The 22020-nt window shown below is 50.2% G+C and overlaps 1 protein-coding gene across 3 annotated transcripts in view; it reads left to right on the top strand.

Annotated features, from left to right (window-relative positions):
• LOC147103585 (seizure 6-like protein) overlaps positions 1–22020 on the top strand; it is a 321234-nt gene that overhangs the window by 246842 nt on the left and 52372 nt on the right. For all 3 annotated transcript variants that reach the window (XM_086012034.1, XM_086012033.1, XM_086012035.1), the window contains exon 10: positions 15158–15354. In XM_086012034.1, coding sequence (XP_085868160.1) covers positions 15158–15354 — 197 coding nt within the window. The remainder of the gene's footprint in view (positions 1–15157; positions 15355–22020) is intronic.

The raw sequence follows: 22020 nt of genomic DNA, 5'->3' as shown, positions 1-22020 counted from the left end.
CCTGAAAGGGCGGTGGAAACAGATTCAACAGTAACTTAGAAAAGGAAATTGGATAAATACTTGAAGGGCTATGGGGAAAGAGCAGGGGAGTGGGACTAACAGGGGAGCTCTTTCAAAGAGCCGGCACAGGCATGGTGGGCCGAATGGCCTCCTTCTGTGCTGTATCATTCTATGATTCTATAATTCTTCTGTTCCTCCTTGCGTTTCCCTCATCGCTATTTCAGCTGTCTTTGTCAGATCGTGAAGTGGGAGACATTCTTAAAAAATGGGGTAAAGTGGCACCTGAGCCATTGAGTGCCGCTAACTGCCAGAGAAGTAAGTGAGCCAAACATCTTCCTCCTTACCCGCCGCTCCCCCAGCCTGCTGCTGCAACCCACAACATTGCTGGTGGGTTCAGCTCTGCAGAGCATCGCGGAGCGCCAGTCCAGATGCATCGGCTCCAATCTGGCACGATTCACCGCATGATATATATCCAGGTGGCCAGGATCAGGCTGAGTGGTTGTGACCCCTGCATTGGTACATATGCCAGCCAGCAAAGCCAACAGACTGTTGGACAGTGTAGCCAGAACACAGAACCAAAGCCGGAGGAAGTGATGATCAAACCGTACAGGGCTCTGGTCAGGCTGCACCTCGAGCGCTGTGTCCAATTCAGGTCGCCAAGGAACAAGGGAGACGATCAAACATTGGAGGTGCTGAGAAGAGCCACAAGACAGGTCGTGGGGGGGGGGGCGGTTGCGGGGCGGGAGGCGCGATTTTAACCTAACCCACTCATCGGGAAACTGACGGGATCGGGTGTAATGCGGGTTTTATACCAATATCCCCGTTAAGCTGCGTGGCTGCACAGTCGCCCAGCGGTCTGGAGGTCCCGCGCAGGCTGCTTGCCAGCTTCTAAATGGAAAAAAAAACGGGCCTGCGCGATAATTTGAATGGGCCGCGCACCCAAAAAAAATTAGCGGGAACATTGTTTAACACCCGGCCCGATTTTACTGGCCATTGAAATCAGTGGAGAGCAATATCGGGCGGGGTATAAAACCGGCGTTCCACCCCATCCCGTGGGATTCCCACCCAGCGAGGTGGATTTAAATGACCCTGCTGGTGTCAGCGGTCTGAGTCATGGGGAACGACTGCAGAGACTCGGGCCTTCAGCCTGGAAAGGAGGAGTCGGAGAGGTGACCTTATATAAACAAGTAAATGGGATGGACAAGGTTAATCCAGAATACTATTGACATGAATCAGTCATTCATGAAAGAAAGACTTATGAAATACTACTGAGCAGCCTATGGGTGGCGCTGACCAAGGAGCGTATAAATACTCTGGCATGGGCCCAGCTTGCGCAGGACATTCTTAACAGGAACTAGTGAAGGACACAACTAGACCTCCATGTTGTAAAACAGTTGATTAAAGCTTTGTTTAACGCTTAGACCAAGTGCCTAGTAGTTTTCTTACGTCAATTACTTTGAATTAAGCAGCGGGAGTAGGACAAGGGGACACGGGTTCAAACTAGTAAAAGGTGAATTGAGGACTGATACCAGGAGATTCTTCTACATGTAGAGAGTGATCAGCACTTGGAGTGGGCCTCTGAGCAGAGTGGCAGAGGCAAAAACCCTGGAATCATTTAATTAAATGCAGCAAAGAGGGGGGGAAGCATAGGGTTGTTCTGGATCAGCCTTTAAAGATGGCCTTCCTTATCCGTAAGTATCCGGTGAGCTTGTAAATGAATAGGCAGACGCATTAAAGAAATAAAAGCTTATTAAAGCAACAAAGGAAGTGTGAGAGGCCCGAGGAAAATGGGAGAGATGGAAAACCTGGGAACGGTGGGGGCGAAATTAAAACCGGTTTGAAACGGAATCGAAGATGTTGGCAATGGGCCCATCTGATCTGAAAGGAGAAGGAACTGGTCCACACAGATCGAGCTCCTCCCCTTCCCAACCAGCACTGTGTTTGGCTGCAAAATATGTTCAAAAACTTTTTGTTGGATGAGATGGTTAATGGGGCAGATTAAATACGAAAGCATTAAAATCACAGGGGATAGGGGATTTGTGTCCTTTTAAAAATCTGATTGTATTTAGAAAAGGAACTGTGCATGAATTGCCGTGTGATCCTACCTGCTTTAAAAAAAGGTTTTACACTTCCCTGTGTCGTTCAGGCAGTTGCGTCTGCGTATTGTGTTTAATATTTGACATTTATAATCCGCTATTGAGGAAGGCAGCACTTTTGTGAACTGTTGGTGACCTTAAACTAAGAAAAGAAAGACCTGCATTTATATAGCGTCTTTCACGACCACTGGACATCTCAAAGCGCTTTGCAGCCAATGAAGTACTTTTTGAAGTGTAGTCACTGTTGTAATGTGGGAAACGCGGCAGCCAACTTGCGCACAGCAAGCTCCCACAAACAGCAATGTGATAATAACCAGATAATCTGTTTTTGTTATGTTGGTTGAGGGATACATATTGGCCCAGGACACCGGGGATAACTCCCCTGCAAGCTTGTAAGCTTGTACATTTGCAGTTGTTTAAATTTGGATCAGGTGCTTAGAAACATCACCCCTACACCAATGTTCCCAGTGAGCTGCGCTTTGTTCTGCACGGCCTGATTCGAGTACAGGAGCAAGGATGTCTTGCTGCAGTTGTACAGGGCCTTGGTGAGACCACACCTTGAGTATTGTGTGCAGTTTTGGTCACCTTATCTGAGGAAGGATGTTCTTGCCATGGAGGGAGTGCAGCGAAGATTCACCAGACTGATACCTGGGATGGCAGGAATGACGTATGAAGAGAGATTGGGTCGATTAGGCTTATATTCGCTAGAGTTTAGAAGAATGAGAGAGGATCTCATTGAAACTTATAAAATTCTAACAGGACTGGACAGACTAGATGCAGGAAGGATGTTCCTGATGGCAGGGGAGTCCAGAACCAGGGGTCACAGTCTAAGGATAAGGGGTAAGCCATTTAGGACTGAGATGAGGAGGGATTTCTTCACCCAGAGAGTGGTGTACCTGTGGAATTCTCTACCACAGAAGGCAGTTGAGGCCAACTTATTAAATATATTCAAGAAGGAGTTAGATATATTTCTTAAGGCTAAAGGGACCAAGGGCTATGGGGAGAAAGCAGGGACAGGGTACTGAATTTGGATGATCAGCCATGATCTCATTAAATGGCGGAGCAGGCTCAAGGGGCCGAATGGCCTACTCCTGCTCCTATCTTCTATGTTTTTTCTATGTTTTAGTGCGCGGTCCCTTTAAGTCTCAGCGCTTGCGTGGTATTTGCAATGTAAAAGCTGGTGAGCGGCCTGCACGGGACTGTGCCGAGGGCTGCGCGTGCACGCACCTTAGCGGAAACACTGCCGTCCACCCCGCCCACATTTAAGATGCTTTTACCTTGTATCGGTGCTGTTGACTACTGGTGTGCAGTTCTCCTGCAGTCACTGGCACTTGTGGAAGTAAACAGCAACGTGCATTTATATAGCGCCTCTAGCGTAGTAAAACATCCCAAGGCGCTTCACAGGAGTGATTATCAAACAAAACTTGACATCATTGGGACAGGTGACCAAAAGCTTGGTCAAAGAGGTAGGTTTTAAGGAGCGATTTAAACGTGAGAGAGGCGGAGAGGTTTAGGGAGGGAATTCCAGAGCTTAGGGCCCAGGCAGCTGAAGGCACGGCCGCCAATGGTGGAGCGATTAAAATCGGGAATGCGCAAGAGGCCAAAATTGGTCTGCAACAGACAGATCTCAAAACACCTGACGACAGAAAATATATTTTTATTATGGATCTGCCACTGTACTAACAACCTGCTCCTCTGGCCTGCTACATACATTGAGTTCAGTGAGCCAGCATGCGTGTGTTGTGTTGTAAAATGCTTCAGGATGTGAGCTTGCTGACCCATGGGGCCAACCCAGGGCCATTCTCTTCGAATCATTGGGCCCAAGGGGAAAAGACAAGTTTTATTCAGCCAACCATCGATGGATTGTAAAATCTCATGAAGATCAAATCTAGCATGGTCCCGTGCCCCTGTTCTCCGGGAGAGGGTTGATTCAGAAGAGTTTACCAAACATGCTTCCAATGGGACCTACAGGAAAGTGAAGGCACAGGGAGAGAGAGAAAGAAAGAAAGAATATAAGGAAACTTCTTCTTATCGTGTCCACGGACAGTCTATACATAGCCCAGCCAGAACTGGACACATTTTTGCGCCTTGTTGTTGGATTCGGCAAGATCTGCAACAGTGCAGGGTTCCTCTAACGATGGGCATTAGAAACATAGAAACGTAGAAGATAGGAGCAGGAGTAGGCCATTCGACCCTTCGAGCCTGCTCCGCCATTCAATGTGATCATGGCTGATCATCCAAATTCAGTACCCTGTCCCTCCCTTTTCCCCATATCCCTTGATCCCTTTAGCCTCAAGAAATATATCCAACTCTTTCTTGAATATATTTAATGAACTAGCCTCCACCGCCCTCTGTGGCAGAGAATTCCACAGGTTCACCACTCTCTGGGTGAAGAAATTCCTCCTCATTTCAGTCCTAAATGGCTTACCCCTTATCCTTAGACTATGACCCCTGGTTCTGGACTCCCCGGCCATCAGAAACATCCTTCCTGCATCTAGTCTGTCCAGACCTGACAGAATTTTATAGGTTTCGATGAGATCCCCTCGCAATCTTCTAAACTCCAGTGAGTACAAGCCCAATCGACACAATCTCTCCTCATACGTCATTCCTGCCATCCCAGGTATCAGCCTGGTGAATCTTCGCTGCACTCCCTCCATGGCAAGAACGTCCTTCCTCAGGTAAGGTGACCAAAACTGCACACAATACTCAAGGTGCGGTCTCACCAAGGCCCTGTACAACTGTAGCAAGACATCCTTGTTCCTGTACTCGAACCCTCTTGCTACGAAGGCCAATATACCATTTGCCTTCTTAACCGCCTGCTGCACCTGCATGCTTACCTTCAGCGACTGGTGCACAAGGACACCCAGGTCTCTTTGCACTTCCCCTTCTCCCAATCTATTGCCATTCAAATAATAATCTGCCTGCCTGTTTTTGCCACCAAAGTGGATAACCTCACATTTATCCACATTATAGTGCATTTGCCATGTTTCTGCCCAATCACCCAACCTGTCCAAATCGTACTGGAGTTTCCCGACATCCTCCTCGCATCTTACCCTCCCGCCCAGCTTTGTGTCGTTGCAGGAGATGTTGCATAGTCTGTGCCTCAGTTCCACATTCACAAGTTGTCGGGCTGGTTGAATATCCCCATTTGCTTAGTGACACCTTTGAGCAACCTACACCGGTCCTAAGTCTGTTAAGGCACTTCCAGATTGCCCAGTTGCAATTAGCTCCTGGGGGAAGGCTTTCATCAGGTAAAATTTCCATCGCTGGGGGTTGTTCAAGACTGGCGAGCCGGTCTTTCCACAAGGCGATGCGGGCTTCAGATGAGGTTGATTGTAATGGAACAACACTGTTCATGAAGCTCTTCCTTGACTTTAGGCGGCTGGGTGTAGGTGTATGACAATGCAGAGGGTGCCTCTCATCTGATGTTTGACGGAGTCGCTCTTTCTTGCTGGCTACCGTTCTTCTTATATCAGGGGGAGCGATACCCGCCAGGAAACAAGAGAGAAAGACACATTGAGGCGAGTTTGGTGTGTTTTGAAAGCCAAGCATTTTACGTAAAAACTCCTCTAAACATGGGCAGTTGCCACAGCACTGGGTTCTGTAGCTGGTTCTGCACATCTGCATGAAGCATTAGAAATCCAGCCTCAGTTACAACTGAACCACACACAATCAGTAAAGAAGGAAAATCAGTTAATGGCCATTCAGTCTCTCATTCACATGCACGCAGTGTGATTGGTTTTTAATGGAGGGATTTGCATTACTGGGACAAGGTTCTGAAGAGACTTTAATGGATATTAATGACAGATTCCTTGGACTGGAAGGAAGGGGTGGGTGGAAGGTAGGTGGAAAGGGAACTTTAGGGAAGCCATAGGTGGTGGCCTGCATTAGCAAAGCCTGGGTCCCTACTGGACATAATTTGTTTTCCCATTAACTGTGACAAAGCAATTAAATCAGATCTCATCAGTTTTAGTTCCTCACTCTCTGCCCACTTGATTTTATTAACGATGTTTTTCCATTTGTTTCCAACCTCTGCTGCATATAATTCAATATATCATTCTGAAAAAAGAAGGCTTTCTGCTGTTTTTCATGATTGAAAACAGTGTGCGCACTTGGCTTAATTGGTAGTGTTCTTGCCTCTGGATAACAAGGTTGTAAGTTCACGCCTCCACGCCAGGCATTTGAGCTCATAGTCTAAACTAACAGTACGGGACTGAGGGATGCTGTCCTGTTGGAGGTGCTGGCCTTTGGATGAGATGTTAAACCAAGATCCTGTCGGGTGAATCTTGAAGATCCTATTTGATGAAGACCATTGAGTTCTGGCCATCATTCAGTGCCCTGGCCAATGTGCCTCTCTCAACCAACACCACCCAAAAATAACAGGTGGACGCCTAAATCAGACGTTAGGCCCCTCCCAGACCCGCGACCTCTTCCACCTAGAAGGACAAGGGCAGCAGGCGCATGGGATCACCACCAGCTCCAAGTTCCCCTCCAAGTTACACTCCATCCTGACTTGGAAGTATATCGGTCGTTCCTTCATCGTCGCTGGGTCGAAATCCTAGAACTCCCTCCCTAACAGCACTGTGGGAGCACCTTCACCACACGGACTGCAGCGGTTCAAGAAGGAGGCTCATCTCCACCTTCTCAAGGGCAACTAGGGATGGGCAATAAATGCTGGCCTTGCCAGCGATGCCCACATCCCATGTATGAATAAAAAAAATTGAATGGTATAGAGGGGCCCAATGGCTATTTAAGTAATCTTTTATAAAATTAATTAGCAATGCTCGGGTGAGGCCACTCAGGATACTTCAGCGGCTACCATGACCACCAGCAAAAGGTGTTAGAGTTTTTTTAATTAAATTTTCTGTGGAGCCTGGAGAAGCAGGATTGCTCCTACAGACTCCACCGCCCTGTCGATCAACTCCCCCCACGTCCCACCTTCATTGCCCGTTCCAAACCCCCAAGAACTTACCCGTTGGCCTTTATTGACGACCCGAAATTCATGGAGGCATGATAGACGCTGTCAGCTCGGCCTAAATATGTGGATGAGGCCCGAGCCTGAGACCCAGGTTCAGGCCAGATTTGGGCCTCTTTGTTTCAGGTGAGTGAAACAGGGCTGGACTCATTTCTATGTGTGTGTGTGTTTTCGGATATTGCAAGAGGGCAGGAGCGGGCTCAGTCATGATGCGCCCTCTATAATCCACAGCATCCTGAAAACCACTATCTAGGCTCATCCACGAAGAATGGCACTTGGTTGTGGTACTAGAGGTTGGCTGGTACCCTAGCATGGGATAGTGACTTGATACCCATGGAAATGCACCCCAGCATGGGATAGTGACTTGGTGCCCATGGAACTGCACCCTGGCATGGGATAGTGACTTGGTGCCCATGGAACTGTACCCTAGCATGGGATAGTGACTTGGTACCCATGGAACTGCACCCTAGCATGGGATAGTGACTTGGTACCCATGGAACTGTAGCCTAGCATGGGATAGTGACTTGGTACCCACGGAACTGCACCCTGGTGTGGGATAGTGACTTGGTACCTACGGAACTGCACCCTGGTGTGGGATAGTGACTTGGTACCTACGGAATTGCACCCTGGTGTGGGATAAGTGACTTGGTACCTACGGAACCGCATCCTGGTGTGGGATAGTGACTTGGTACCTACGGAACTGCACCCTGGTGTGGGATAGTGACTTGGTGCCCACGGAACCGCATCCTGGTGTGGGATAGTGACTTGGTACCTACGGAACTGCACCCTGGTGTGGGATAGTGACTTGGTACCTACGGAACCGCACCCTGGTGTGGGATAGTGACTTGGTACCTACGGAACTGCACCCTGGTGTGGGATAGTGACTTGGTACCTACGGAACCGCATCCTGGTGTGGGATAGTGACTTGGTACCTACGGAACTGCACCCTGGCGTGGGATAGTGACTTGGTACCTACGGAACTGCACCCTGGTGTGGGATAGTGACTTGGTACCTACGGAACTGCACCCTGGTGTGGGATAGTGACTTGGTACCTACGGAACTGCACCCTGGTGTGGGATAGTGACTTGGTACCTACGGAACTGCACCCTGGTGTGGGATAGTGACTTGGTACCTACGGAACTGCACCCTGGTGTGGGATAGTGACTTGGTACCTACGGAACTGCCCCCTGGTGTGGGATAGTGACTTGGTACCTACGGAACCGCACCCTGGTGTGGGATAGTGACTTGGTACCTACGGAACTGCACCCTGGTGTGGGATAGTGACTTGGTACCTACGGAACTGCCCCCTGGTGTGGGATAGTGACTTGGTACCTACGGAACTGCACCCTGGTGTGGGATAGTGACTTGGTACCTACGGAACTGCACCCTGGTGTGGGATAGTGACTTGGTACCTACGGAACCGCATCCTGGTGTGGGATAGTGACTTGGTACCTACGGAACTGCACCCTGGCGTGGGATAGTGACTTGGTACCTACGGAACTGCACCCTGGTGTGGGATAGTGACTTGGTACCTACGGAACTGCACCCTGGTGTGGGATAGTGACTTGGTACCTACGGAACTGCCCCCTGGTGTGGGATAGTGACTTGGTACCTACGGAACCGCACCCTTGTGTGGGATAGTGACTTGGTACCCATGGAACTGCACCCTGGTGTGGGATAGTGACTTGGTGCCCATGGAACTGCACCCTGGTGTGGGATAGTGACTTGGTGCCCATGGAACCGCACCCTGGTGTGGGATAGTGACTTGGTGCCCATGGAACTGCACCCTGGTGTGGGATAGTGACTTGGTACCTACGGAACTGCACCCTGGCGTGGGATAGTGACTTGGTACCTACGGAACTGCACCCTGGTGTGGGATAGTGACTTGGTACCTACGGAACTGCACCCTGGTGTGGGATAGTGACTTGGTACCTACGGAACTGCCCCCTGGTGTGGGATAGTGACTTGGTACCTACGGAACCGCACCCTTGTGTGGGATAGTGACTTGGTACCTACGGAACTGCCCCCTGGTGTGGGATAGTGACTTGGTACCTACGGAACCGCACCCTTGTGTGGGATAGTGACTTGGTACCCATGGAACTGCACCCTGGTGTGGGATAGTGACTTGGTACCCATGGAACTGCACCCTGGTGTGGGATAGTGACTTGGTACCCATGGAACTGCACCCTGGTGTGGGATAGTGACTTGGTACCTACGGAACTGCACCCTGGTGTGGGATAGTGACTTGGTACTTACGGAACTGCATCATGGTGTGGGATAGTGACTTGGTACCTACGGAACCGCACCCTTGTGTGGGATAGTGACTTGGTACCCATGGAACTGCACCCTGGTGTGGGATAGTGACTTGGTACCCATGGAACTGCACCCTGGTGTGGGATAGTGACTTGGTACCTACGGAACTGCACCCTGGTGTGGGATAGTGACTTGGTACTTACGGAACTGCATCATGGTGTGGGATAGTGACTTGGTACCTACGGAACTGCACCCTGGTGTGGGATAGTGACTTGGTACCCACGGAACTGCACCCTGGTGTGGGATAGTGACTTGGTACCTACGGAACTGCACCCTGGTGTGGGATAGTGACTTGGTACCTACGGAACCGCACCCTGGTGTGGGATAGTGACTTGGTACCTACGGAACCACACCCTGGTGTGGGATAGTGACTTGGTACTTACGGAACTGCATCCTGGTGTGGGATAGTGATTTGGTACCTACGGAACTGCACCCTGGTGTGGGATAGTGACTTGGTACCTACGGAACTGCACCCTGGTGTGGGATAGTGACTTGGTACTTACGGAACTGCATCCTGGTGTGGGATAGTGACTTGGTACCGACGGAACTGCACCCTGGTGTGGGATAGTGACTTGGTACCCATGGAACTGCACCCTTGTGTGGGATAGTGACTTGGTACCTACGGAACTGCACCCTGGTGTGGGATAGTGATTTGGTACCTACGGAACTGCACCCTGGTGTGGGATAGTGACTTGGTACCTACGGAACTGCACCCTTGTGTGGGATAGTGACTTGGTACCTACGGAACCACACCCTGGTGTGGGATAGTGATTTGGTACTTACGGAACTGCACCCTGGTGTGGGATAGTGACTTGGTACCTACGGAACTGCACCCTGGTGTGGGATAGTGACTTGGTACCTACGGAACTGCACCCTGGTGTGGGATAGTGACTTGGTGCCTATGGAACTGCACCCTGGTGTGGGATAGTGACTTGGTACCTACGGAACCGCACCCTGGTGTGGGATAGTGACTTGGTACCCATGGAACCGCACCCTGGTGTGGGATAGTGACTTGGTACCTACGGAACCGCACCCTGGTGTGGGATAGTGACTTGGTACCCATGGAACCGCACCCTGGTGTGGGATAGTGACTTGGTGCCTATGGAACTGCACCCTGGCGTGGGATAAGTGACTTGGTACCTACGGAACTGCCCCCTGGCGTGGGATAGCGACTTGGTACCCATGGAACTGCACCCTGGTGTGGGATAGTGACTTGGTGCCCACGGAACCGCACCCTGGTGTGGGATAGTGACTTGGTACCTACGGAACTGCACCCTGGTGTGGGATAGTGACTTGGTACCTACGGAACCGCACCCTTGTGTGGGATAGTGACTTGGTACCTACGGAACTGCACCCTGGTGTGGGATAGTGACTTGGTACCTACGGAACTGCACCCTGGTGTGGGATAGTGACTTGGTGCCCACGGAACCGCACCCTTGTGTGGGATAGTGACTTGGTACCTACGGAACTGCACCCTGGTGTGGGATAGTGACTTGGTACCTACGGAATTGCACCCTGGCGTGGGATAGTGACTTGGTACCTACGGAACCGCATCCTGGTGTGGGATAGTGACTTGGTGCCGACGGAACTGCACCCTGGTGTGGGATAGTGACTTGGTACCTACGGAACTGCACCCTGGTGTGGGATAGTGACTTGGTACCTACGGAATTGCACCCTGGCGTGGGATAGTGACTTGGTGCCGACGGAACTGCCCCCTGGTGTGGGATAGTGACTTGGTACCTACGGAACTGCACCCTGGTGTGGGATAGTGACTTGGTACCTACGGAACTGCACCCTGGTGTGGGATAGTGACTTGGTGCCGACGGAACTGCCCCCTGGTGTGGGATAGTGACTTGGTACCTACGGAACTGCACCCTGGTGTGGGATAGTGACTTGGTGCCTACGGAACTGCACCCTGGTGTGGGAGAGTGACTTGGTGCCCACGGAACTGCCCCCTGGTGTGGGATAGTGACTTGGTACCTACGGAACTGCACCCTGGTGTGGGATAGTGACTTGGTGCCGACGGAACTGCCCCCTGGTGTGGGATAGTGACTTGGTGCCTACGGAACTGCACCCTGGTGTGGGATAGTGACTTGGTGCCTACGGAACTGCACCCTGGTGTGGGATAGTGACTTGGTACCTACGGAACTGCACCCTGGTGTGGGATAGTGACTTGGTACCCACGGAACTGCACCCTTGTGTGGGATAGTGACTTGGTACCTACGGAACTGCACCCTTGTGTGGGATAGTGACTTGGTACCCATGGAACTGCACCCTTGTGTGGGATAGTGACTTGGTACCTACGGAACTGCACCCTGGTGTGGGATAGTGACTTGGTACCTACGGAACTGCACCCTGGTGTGGGATAGTGACTTGGTGCCGACGGAACTGCCCCCTGGTGTGGGATAGTGACTTGGTGCCTACGGAACTGCACCCTGGTGTGGGATAGTGACTTGGTACCTACGGAACTGCACCCTGGTGTGGGATAGTGACTTGGTACCCACGGAACTGCACCCTTGTGTGGGATAGTGACTTGGTACCTACGGAACTGCACCCTTGTGTGGGATAGTGACTTGGTACCCATGGAACTGCACCCTTGTGTGGGATAGTGACTTGGTACCTACGGAACTGCACCCTTGTGTGGGATAGTGACTTGGTACCCATGGAACTGCACCCTTGTGTGGGATAGTGACTTGGTACCTACGGAACCGCATCCTGGTGTGGGATAGTGATTTGGTACCTACGGAACTGCACCCTGGTGTGGGATAGTGACTTGGTACCTACGGAACTGCACCCTGGTGTGGGATAGTGACTTGGTACCTACGGAACTGCACCCTGGTGTGGGATAGTGACTTGGTACCTACGGAACTGCACCCTGGTGTGGGATAGTGACTTGGTACCTACGGAACCGCATCCTGGTGTGGGATAGTGATTTGGTACCTACGGAACTGCACCCTGGTGTGGGATAGTGACTTGGTACCTACGGAACTGCACCCTGGTGTGGGATAGTGACTTGGTACCTACGGAACTGCACCCTGGTGTGGGATAGTGACTTGGTACCTACGGAACTGCACCCTGGTGTGGGATAGTGACTTGGTACCTACGGAACTGCACCCTGGTGTGGGATAGTGACTTCGTACCTACGGAACCACACCCTTGTGTGGGATAGTGACTTGGTACCTACGGAACTGCACCCTGGTGTGGGATAGTGACTTGGTACCTACGGAACTGCACCCTGGTGTGGGATAGTGACTTGGTACCTACGGAACTGCACCCTGGTGTGGGATAGTGACTTGGTACCTACGGAACTGCACCCTGGTGTGGGATAGTGACTTGGTACCTACGGAACTGCACCCTGGTGTGGGATAGTGACTTCGTACCTACGGAACCACACCCTTGTGTGGGATAGTGACTTGGTACCTACGGAACTGCACCTTGGTGTGGGATAGTGACTTGGTACCTACGGAACTGCACCCTGGTGTGGGATAGTGACTTGGTACCTACGGAACCGCACCCTTGTGTGGGATAGTGATTTGGTACCCATGGAACCGCACCCTGGCGTGGGATAGTGACTTGCTGCCTACGGAACCGCACCCTTGTGTGGGATAGTGACTTGGTACCTACGGAACTGCACCCTGGTGTGGGATAGTGACTTGGTACCTACGGAACTGCACCCTGGTGTGGGATAGTGACTTGGTACCTACGGAACTGCACCCTGGTGTGGGATAGTGACTTGGTACCTACGGAACTGCACCCTGGTGTGGGATAGTGACTTCGTACCTACGGAACTGCACCCTGGCGTGGGATAGTGACTTGGTACCTACGGAACTGCACCCTGGTGTGGGATAGTGACTTGGTACCCATGGAACCGCACCCTGGTGTGGGATAGTGACTTGGTACCTACGGAACCGCACCCTGGCGTGGGATAGTGACTTGGTACCTACGGAACTGCACCCTGGTGTGGGATAGTGACTTGGTACCCATGGAACCGCACCCTGGCGTGGGATAGTGACTTGGTACCTACGGAACCGCACCCTTGTGTGGGATAGTGACTTGGTACCTACGGAACTGCACCCTGGTGTGGGATAGTGACTTGGTACCTACGGAACTGCACCCTGGTGTGGGATAGTGACTTGGTACCTACGGAACTGCACCCTTGTGTGGGATAGTGACTTCGTACCTACGGAACCACACCCTTGTGTGGGATAGTGACTTGGTACCCATGGAACCGCACCCTGGCGTGGGATAGTGACTTGCTGCCTACGGAACCGCACCCTTGTGTGGGATAGTGACTTGGTACCTACGGAACTGCACCCTGGTGTGGGATAGTGACTTGGTACCTATGGAACTGCACCCTGGCGTGGGATAGTGACTTGGTACCTACGGAACTGCACCCTTGTGTGGCATAGTGATTTGGTACCTACGGAACTGCACCCTGGTGTGGGATAGTGACTTGGTACCTACGGAACTGCACCCTGGCGTGGGATAGTGACTTGGTACCTACGGAACTGCACCCTGGCGTGGGATAGTGACTTGGTACCTACGGAACCGCACCCTGGCGTGGGATAGTGACTTGGTACCTACGGAACCGCACCCCGGTGTGGGATAGTGACTTGGTACCCTTGGAACTGCACCCTGGTGTGGGATAGTGACTTGTTGCCCATGGAACTGCACCCTGGTGTGGGATAGTGACTTGGTACCTACGGAACCGCACCCTGGTGTGGGATAGTGACTTGGTACCTACGGAACTGCACCCTGGTGTGGGATAGTGACTTGGTGCCCATGGAACTGCACCCTGGTGAGGGATAGTGACTTGGTACCTACGGAACCGCACCCTGGTGTGGGATAGTGACTTGGTACCTACGGAACTGCACCCTGGCGTGGGATAGTGACTTGGTACCTACGGAACTGCACCCTGGTGTGGGATAGTGACTTGGTGCCCATGGAACTGCACCCTGGTGTGGGATAGTGACTTGGTACCTACGGAACCACACCCTGGTGTGGGATAGTGACTTGGTACCTACGGAACTGCACCCTGGTGTGGGATAGTGACTTGGTACCTACGGAACTGCACCCTGGTGTGGGATAGTGACTTGGTGCCCATGGAACTGCACCCTGGTGAGGGATAGTGACTTGGTACCTACGGAACCGCACCCTGGTGTGGGATAGTGACTTGGTACCTACGGAACTGCACCCTGGTGTGGGATAGTGACTTGGTACCTACGGAACTGCACCCTGGTGTGGGATAGCGACTTGGTACCCATGGAACTGCACCCTGGTGTGGGATAGCAACTTGGTACCCATGGAACTGCACCCTGGTGAGGGATAGTGACTTGGTACCTACGGAACTGCACCCTGGTGTGGGATAGTGACTTGGTACCTACGGAACTGCACCCTGGTGTGGGATAGTGACTTGGTACCTACGGAACCGCACCCTGGTGTGGGAGAGTGACTTGGTGCCCACGGAACCGCACCCTGGTGTGGGATAGTGACTTGGTACCTACGGAACTGCACCCTGGTGTGGGATAGTGACTTGGTGCCCACGGAACCGCACCCTGGTGTGGGATAGTGACTTGGTACCTACGGAACTGCACCCTGGTGTGGGATAGTGACTTGGTACCTACGGAACTGCACCCTGGCGTGGGATAGTGACTTGGTACCTACGGAACTGCACCCTGGTGTGGGATAGTGACTGCAGGACAGCAAGAGAGAAATAGGTGAAGAGCAAATTGTGAATGTTAATTGTCACTTTCTTTTTTTTTCTCTTGCACAGCCTGAATCTCACCAACAGCGACATATTATCCTTGTACGATGGAGATGATTTAACCATGAGGATTCTTGGACAATACGTTGGAAGCAATGCCCCGTTGAAAGTGTATTCCACCACCTCCGACCTTACTGTCAGATTCCATTCAGATCCAGCCGGCTTGATTTTTGGAAAGGGGCAAGGATTTATCATGAACTATTATGGTGTGTAGCATTTTTTTTTTTTTTTAAACTATAACATTTTAGCATTACAATAACTTTTTATGTCGCATCTTTAACATCGGAAAATGCCCCACAGTACTTCACAGAGGCTTAACCAAAAACATGAACACCAGGCCAAAGAAGGAGATGTTAAGAGGGGTGACGTATAGCTTGATCGAAGGGGTGGGTCTTTAGGAAGGAATACCCACCAATGCAGGGGCGAAGGGAGCAGGTTGTAAAAGAAGGCAGACTTGGAGAACAGAGTGTTTGGGGAGAGGGTTGTAGGGCTGAAGGAGGACAGAATTAGGAAGGGATGAGGCCACGAAAGGGTTCAAACACGGGGATGAGAATATTCAATTTGAGGCACTGGGGGAACCAGGAGCCATGCAGACAGAGATGAGGAGGAATTTCTTCCCCAGAGAGTGGTGAACCTGTGGAATTCTCTGCCACAGAAGGCAGTTGAGGCCAATTCATTAAATATATTCAAGAAGGAGTTAGATATATTTCTTAAGACTAAAGGGATCAAGGGATATGGGGAGAAGGCAGGGACAGGGTACTGAATTTGGATGATCAGCCATGATCTCATTGAATGGCGGAGCAGGCTCGAGGGGCCGAATGGCCTACTCCTGCTCCTATCTTCTATGTTTCTATACAGGACAGGGGTGATGGGCGTGCGTGACTTGGTGCTGGATAGGATAGGGGCAGCAAAAGCTTCGATAAGCTGACGTTTTGCGGAGGGTGGAGTATGAGAGGCCAGCCGGGAGAGCTTTGGAATAAGTGGTGTCCGGAGGTGACAAAGGCATGGCTGAGGGTTGTAGTGGTGGAGAAGCACTGAGAGTGAGGCGTTTTCCCCACGGAAGGGGACATGAGAAGTGGAGCCAGGCCTATGCAAACGTTCAGGCGGCCATTTTAGTGTGATAGAGGCTGAGGCTGTGACTGCGTGGCTCGGGAAAGATCCACGGCACTTGCTGAGATCCCCCCCCCCCCCACCCCACCGACGCTTTACAAGGGAAAAGCAGCGCAGTGCTTGCTGCTTTACATTTCTTTGCAGATTGCTAATGGCCCGGAGTGCGAGCAGAATATATTACTGAATGTGACGACCTTGAAGCAAAATCTGCTTCAAAAAAAATGACAGGAGTCGAGATTTGAAGTATTGTATTATTGACACCCAATGGCTCTAGCAATACGAAAGGTAATTGCAGGTCTCGGCAAGCTAGTGAAACCCCAGTAAATGGCAATACACTGTAATCATTTCCTCTTAACTGCAAAATGAACATTAAATATTTGAACTAACTGCATTTGGACTATAAAATAAAGATGCCTTCCTTTTAAAGTGAGACTCCTGAGCTCTCTGGTGGATCAGTTTCTAAGCCCGCTGTGGAATTGAACCAATTTTGATCCACAGGCTCCCAGGTTTGAATCGTGGTCTGTGTGGAGTTAGGTGATCTCAGTCAACATAGTAGGAGATGCTATGGTGGTCCTCAGCGCCCCTGGACTAGGGAAGGGAAGGTTCCTGCTTCTGATTGCTATCTGGTGACTGCTGCTGGAAAGTGGCTATCAGGTGAGGTGTCCCACCACCCACCACCCTGCCACCCCCACCAATTACAGCCGAAGGTCCTGCCAAGTGTGAATGTCTGGGATCGCACGAGAAGAATGCCACACAGGTGAGGTACCAGAGTGTGACCCATTGCCAGCGGAACTGACCTTACTTCCAACAGAGGAGAAAGGCTGATAGAAGAGCACATACGATCCATAGCTTTATCAATAGAGGCACAGGGCTGGATTTTGTCAATGGGGACGTGATGGAGGCGGGGCTCCCACTTTTTGGGTTGTAGTCCCGCCTCCATTGACTTGTGGCCAACCCACGCTATTTTCCCTTGATTGACCTTGTTAAGCCCACCCAGTGGGCTCAGCAGGCCAATAAAGGGACATCTGGTTACTGGTGATGTCAATGATTGACATTTCATCTGTCAAGAGCTTTTGACAGATGAAAAATCAGTGTTTGACAGCTCTGTGAAGCTGTCAAACACTGACAATCTGTCTTCTAACTTGAGTCCTTCTACTCAGACTCAGTCTCTTCACCTCCCTTTTGTTCTTTCCTCCCCTCCCCCATTTCCCAGCCCTCAAACTGGCCTTTTAATCTGTTTCATTTCCTGCCTTTTTTTCTCAGTTCTGATGAAAGGGTTTCGACCTGAAACGTTGACTCTATTTCTCTCTCCACGGATGTTGCCTGGCCTGCTGAGTTTTTCCAGCGTTTTCTGTTGTTGTTTCGGATTTCCAGCATCCGCAGTATTTTGCTATCGAGTTAATTGGCACTAATCCCCTTCCTGCCTCGGGGAGGCGGCTCCCAGCACATGTCGGGTCCCCGCCTCCTGGGAAACGGGCATGGAGGTGGGTTGGGGGCGGGATGAGTTCGTGCCCCCCGATTCTGCAATTTTCCCACCACTCCCGCCTCCAAACCCGCCTCCACAGGGCTTGGAAATTCGAGCCCATAGAGTACAAACGCAAGGAAGTTCTGCTAAACCTTTACAAAACACTGGTTAGGCCCCAACTGGAGTATTGTGTCCAATTCTGGGCACCGCACTTTAGGAAGGATGTCAAGGCTGTGGCCAGGGTAGAGAGGAGGTTTACCAGAATGGTACCTGTTAAGTCTGTGTGTTCTAGTTGTAATTACTAACACAGACTACAAGATTAAAGTTCAACAGGTCTTTACTGGTTGGAGGTCAGGACTATACTAAAATACAATATTACTACACAGTGCTTATATACCGGTGGTCACCACCGGTATTACACATACAGCAGCCAGAGAAAGTAGTACATCTCTTAAGGTGGAACAGGCTTAAGTTCTCTTAAGGTGGAACAGGTTACATACACCACAGTACCAGGGATGAGGGACTTCAGTTATGTGGAGAGACGAGAGAAACTGGAGTAGTCCTCCGTCGAGCAGAGAAGGTTAAGGGGAGATTTAACAGTGGTGTTCAAAATTATGAGGGGTTTTGAGTAGATCGGGAGAAACTGTTTTCATTGGCAGGAGGGTTGGTAACCAGAGGACACAGATTGAAGAGAACTGGTAAAAGAACCGGGGGGGAGATGAAGAGAATTTCTTTTACACAGCGGGTTGTTGTGATCTGGAACGCGCTGCCTGAAAGGGCGGTGGAAGCAGATTCAATAGAAACTTTCAAAAGGGAATTAGATGAAATACTTGAAGGGGGAAAAGTTGCAGGGATGTGAGGAAAGAGCAGGGGAGTGGCACAGACACGATGGGCCAAATGGCCTCCTTCTGTGCTGCATCATTCTATGAAAGGATAGGGAGAACATTGGTAGAGAAAGCAAGGAGAAAGCAAAATCATTTCTTTGTTGTGAAACCCATATTGTGTCACTTGCATATAATATGTGGTTCTCTGTGAGTTTGTCGTTATCTGAAAATCAGAACTGCCCATTTGCTTGTCAGGTGAGCATTTTAATATATTCACACCAGCCAAAACCTGGAAGTAGGATGTAAACACATCCAAAGGCTTCAATTAAACTAAGTCATTAATAGACACACTTAAACAGTATAATTACAAGCCAGTAAATTTGTTGGCAGTGATGCATAAGACAGTAATTCATTCTTGGCTGGTCTGATATAAACAGGGGAAAGTGAAGCTTGAGTGATTTATGAGGAAGAGCAGAACCACGGGACTGAATTACTGCTTCAAAATCAGAGCCAGACACCTGCTGCTCTCGGCTTTGCTTCACTTGGATTTTCTTCCCCAATTTTCTCTCCTCCTCTCCCGAAGACGGTGACTCGTGCTGGGGTATGATTCAACAGACACAGGGATACGGTAGCACAGTGTTTATGATGCTGGACTAGTAATCCAGAGGGCCTGGACTAATGATCCAGAGGCGGGAGTTCAATAATCCCACCACGGCAGCTGGGAAACTTTAAATTCAAACAATTAAATAAATCTGGAATTAAAAAGCTAGTATCAGTAATGGTGACCATCGAAACTACCGGATTGTCGTAATGCCCTTTAGGGAAGGAAATCTGCTGTCCTTACCCGGTCTGGCCTATATGTGACTCACAGACCCACAGCAGTGTGGTTGACTCTTAGCTGCCCCTCTGAAACGGCCTAGCGAATCACTCAGTTGTAAAAAACTGCTAGAAAGAAGTGTCACGGACTGCAGCGGTTCAAGAAGGCAGCTCACCACCACCTTCTCAAGGGCAATTAGGGATGGGCAATAAATGCTGGCCTTGCCAGTGACGCCCACATCCTGTGGACAAATTTTAAAAAACAACACAGCTCTCCACTACCTCATCTGAGCAGCCATATGTCAGGTGTGACCCTGAGGTTCTTCAAACACAGGGTGGCACCAGCACCAAAGCTGGCCTTGTCTTTAACTGACGTGTAGAGGATTGGCAAATGGTAATCGGGAGTAGGAACCCCCCAACATATGTCTTTTTTCTCTTTCTCCCTAGCCGAGGCAAATTTTAGTCTTCTACCAATGCTCTGACTGGGAACCAGTTAACTCACTGCGACCCCCATCATTGAACCCAGGGCCTTTCTGGTTTATATAGCTTAGTACAGTACCACATTACATTGCTTATTTGCCCACTGAGCCATTGCTGAAGATCCCTACAGAACTATTTATATTTGTATATTAGAGAGGTTCTGTTGACATTCTTATAGATATTGCATTAATGCATAACAAGGAAGAGAAAGACTGACATTTCTACAGCGCCTTTCACGACCTCAGGACGTCCCAAAGCGCTTTACAGCCAATTAAGTGCTTTTGAAGTGGTATACATATCAAGAAAGGATGAACAGGCTGGGTCTCTTTTCTCTTGAATAAAGAAGGCTGAGGGGTGACCTAATAGAGGTCTTTAAAATTATGAAAGGTTTTGATAGAGTGGATACAGAGAGAATGTTTCCACTTGTGGGGAAGAGCATTAACTAGAGGCCATCAATATAAGATAGCCACCAAGAAATCCAATAGGGAATTCAGAAGAAACTTCTTTACCCAAAGAGTGGTGAGAATGTGGAACTCACTACCACAGGAAGTGGTTGAGGCAAATAGTATAGATGCATTTAAGGGGAGGCTAGACAAGCATATGAGGGAGAAGGGAATAGAGGGTTACGCTGATAGATTTAGATGAGGAAAGACGGGAGGAGGCTCGAGTGGAGCATAAATGCCGGCATGGACTGGTTGGGCCGAATGGCCTGTTTGTGTGCCGTATATCCTATGTAATCCTATGAAGTGTCCAGTCACTGTTGTATTGTAGGAAACAGCGGCCAATTTGCGCAGAGCAAGGTCCTACAAACAACACTGTAATCATGCCCAGATAATCTGTTTTAGTGATGTTGGTTGAGGGATAAATGAATACGTCCACCTGAGAGAGCAGACAGAGCCTCGGTTTAACATCTCATCCGAAAGACGGCACCTCCGACAGTGCAGCACTCCCTCAGTACTGCACTGGAGTGTCAGCCTAGATTTTGTGCTCAAGTCTCTGGAGTGGGACTTGAACCCACAACCTTCTGACTCAAGAGACAAGAGTTACCAGCTGAGCCATGGCACTCTTACAACTATTTTTACTGTAATGGGAGATTCCAGTAAGGAGCACTGTAATATAATCTCCTAACTCAGTGAGGGGGGGGGGACGTCATCAGGTTCAATTATTGACCCCCAACTGAAACCCAATAACTCATCACAGGTCAGGCCGCTGAGCCTGGGACAGTCCTGGTGTTGTGGACTCATGACCAATGCTCCCTATAATTTTTTAGGGGGGCCGCACCGCCCCTTTAAGGGGCTGCGCGGCCCATTCAAAACTCCACGCATGCACAGTTTCTTCAATTTAAAAGCGGGCTCGCCGGCTGCGCGGGGCCCCTGGAGCGCAGCACGGCCGCGCAGCTTGAAGGGAACATTGCTCATGACCACAATGGGGGAGTGCGTTCACCATAAGTAATTGGGGAGCCCACGAGAGATCTTTTGATCCGATCTTCTTGGCTGCGTTATTGGAAGATAATGTTCACTGCAGCTAATTTGATTAGCTTGACAAATAGGGTGTGGGGGTGGGGAATAACATTTCTTGAGTGGTCTGAAGGAATGTGGCCATTAAACTGCCTCATCCCAGAGCAAACGTTCAGTCAGTATTAGTATTACACCTTCCTAATCCGTGATGTTTTTACTTATGCCAGCGACAGACCAATTTTCTAATCTTCCTTGCTTCATTTGTTTTGATTTATAACCCGACACGCTGCTGTGTATCAAACAGACAGAAAAAAAATTAATCACATTTTCCCTGAAAAATATAATTAAGCAGCTTCAATTTTGTACTTGCATAATTTTTTTTTCCTCTTCATAAATAAATATTACATGAAGAGCAGAACGCAGATGGCATTGCAAATCCGGCTCAGTCACGAGGTGCAGATTCTGGGGTTAGCTCACACAGTTTTTAAAAGTGGTAGCACATTTTTGTGTTTTTTTAGACTTCACCTAGTCCCGAGACTTGAGCACATAATCCAGGCTGACACTCCCAGTGCGGTGCTGAGGGAGCGCTGCACTGTCGGAGGTGCCGTCTTTCGGATGAGACGCTAAACCGAGGCCCCGTCTGCCCTCTCAGGTGGACGTTGCACTATTTCGGAGAAGAGCAGGGGAGTTTTCCCTGGTGCCAATATTTATCCCTCAACC

This window comes from Somniosus microcephalus, chromosome 19 (genome assembly GCF_052327205.1).
Source record: "Somniosus microcephalus isolate GS21.2 chromosome 19, FLI_Smic_1.0, whole genome shotgun sequence".
NCBI lineage: Eukaryota > Metazoa > Chordata > Chondrichthyes > Squaliformes > Somniosidae > Somniosus > Somniosus microcephalus.
The sequence above is the reverse complement of the archived record's forward strand: the minus strand, read 5'-3'. Positions and strand labels throughout refer to the sequence as shown.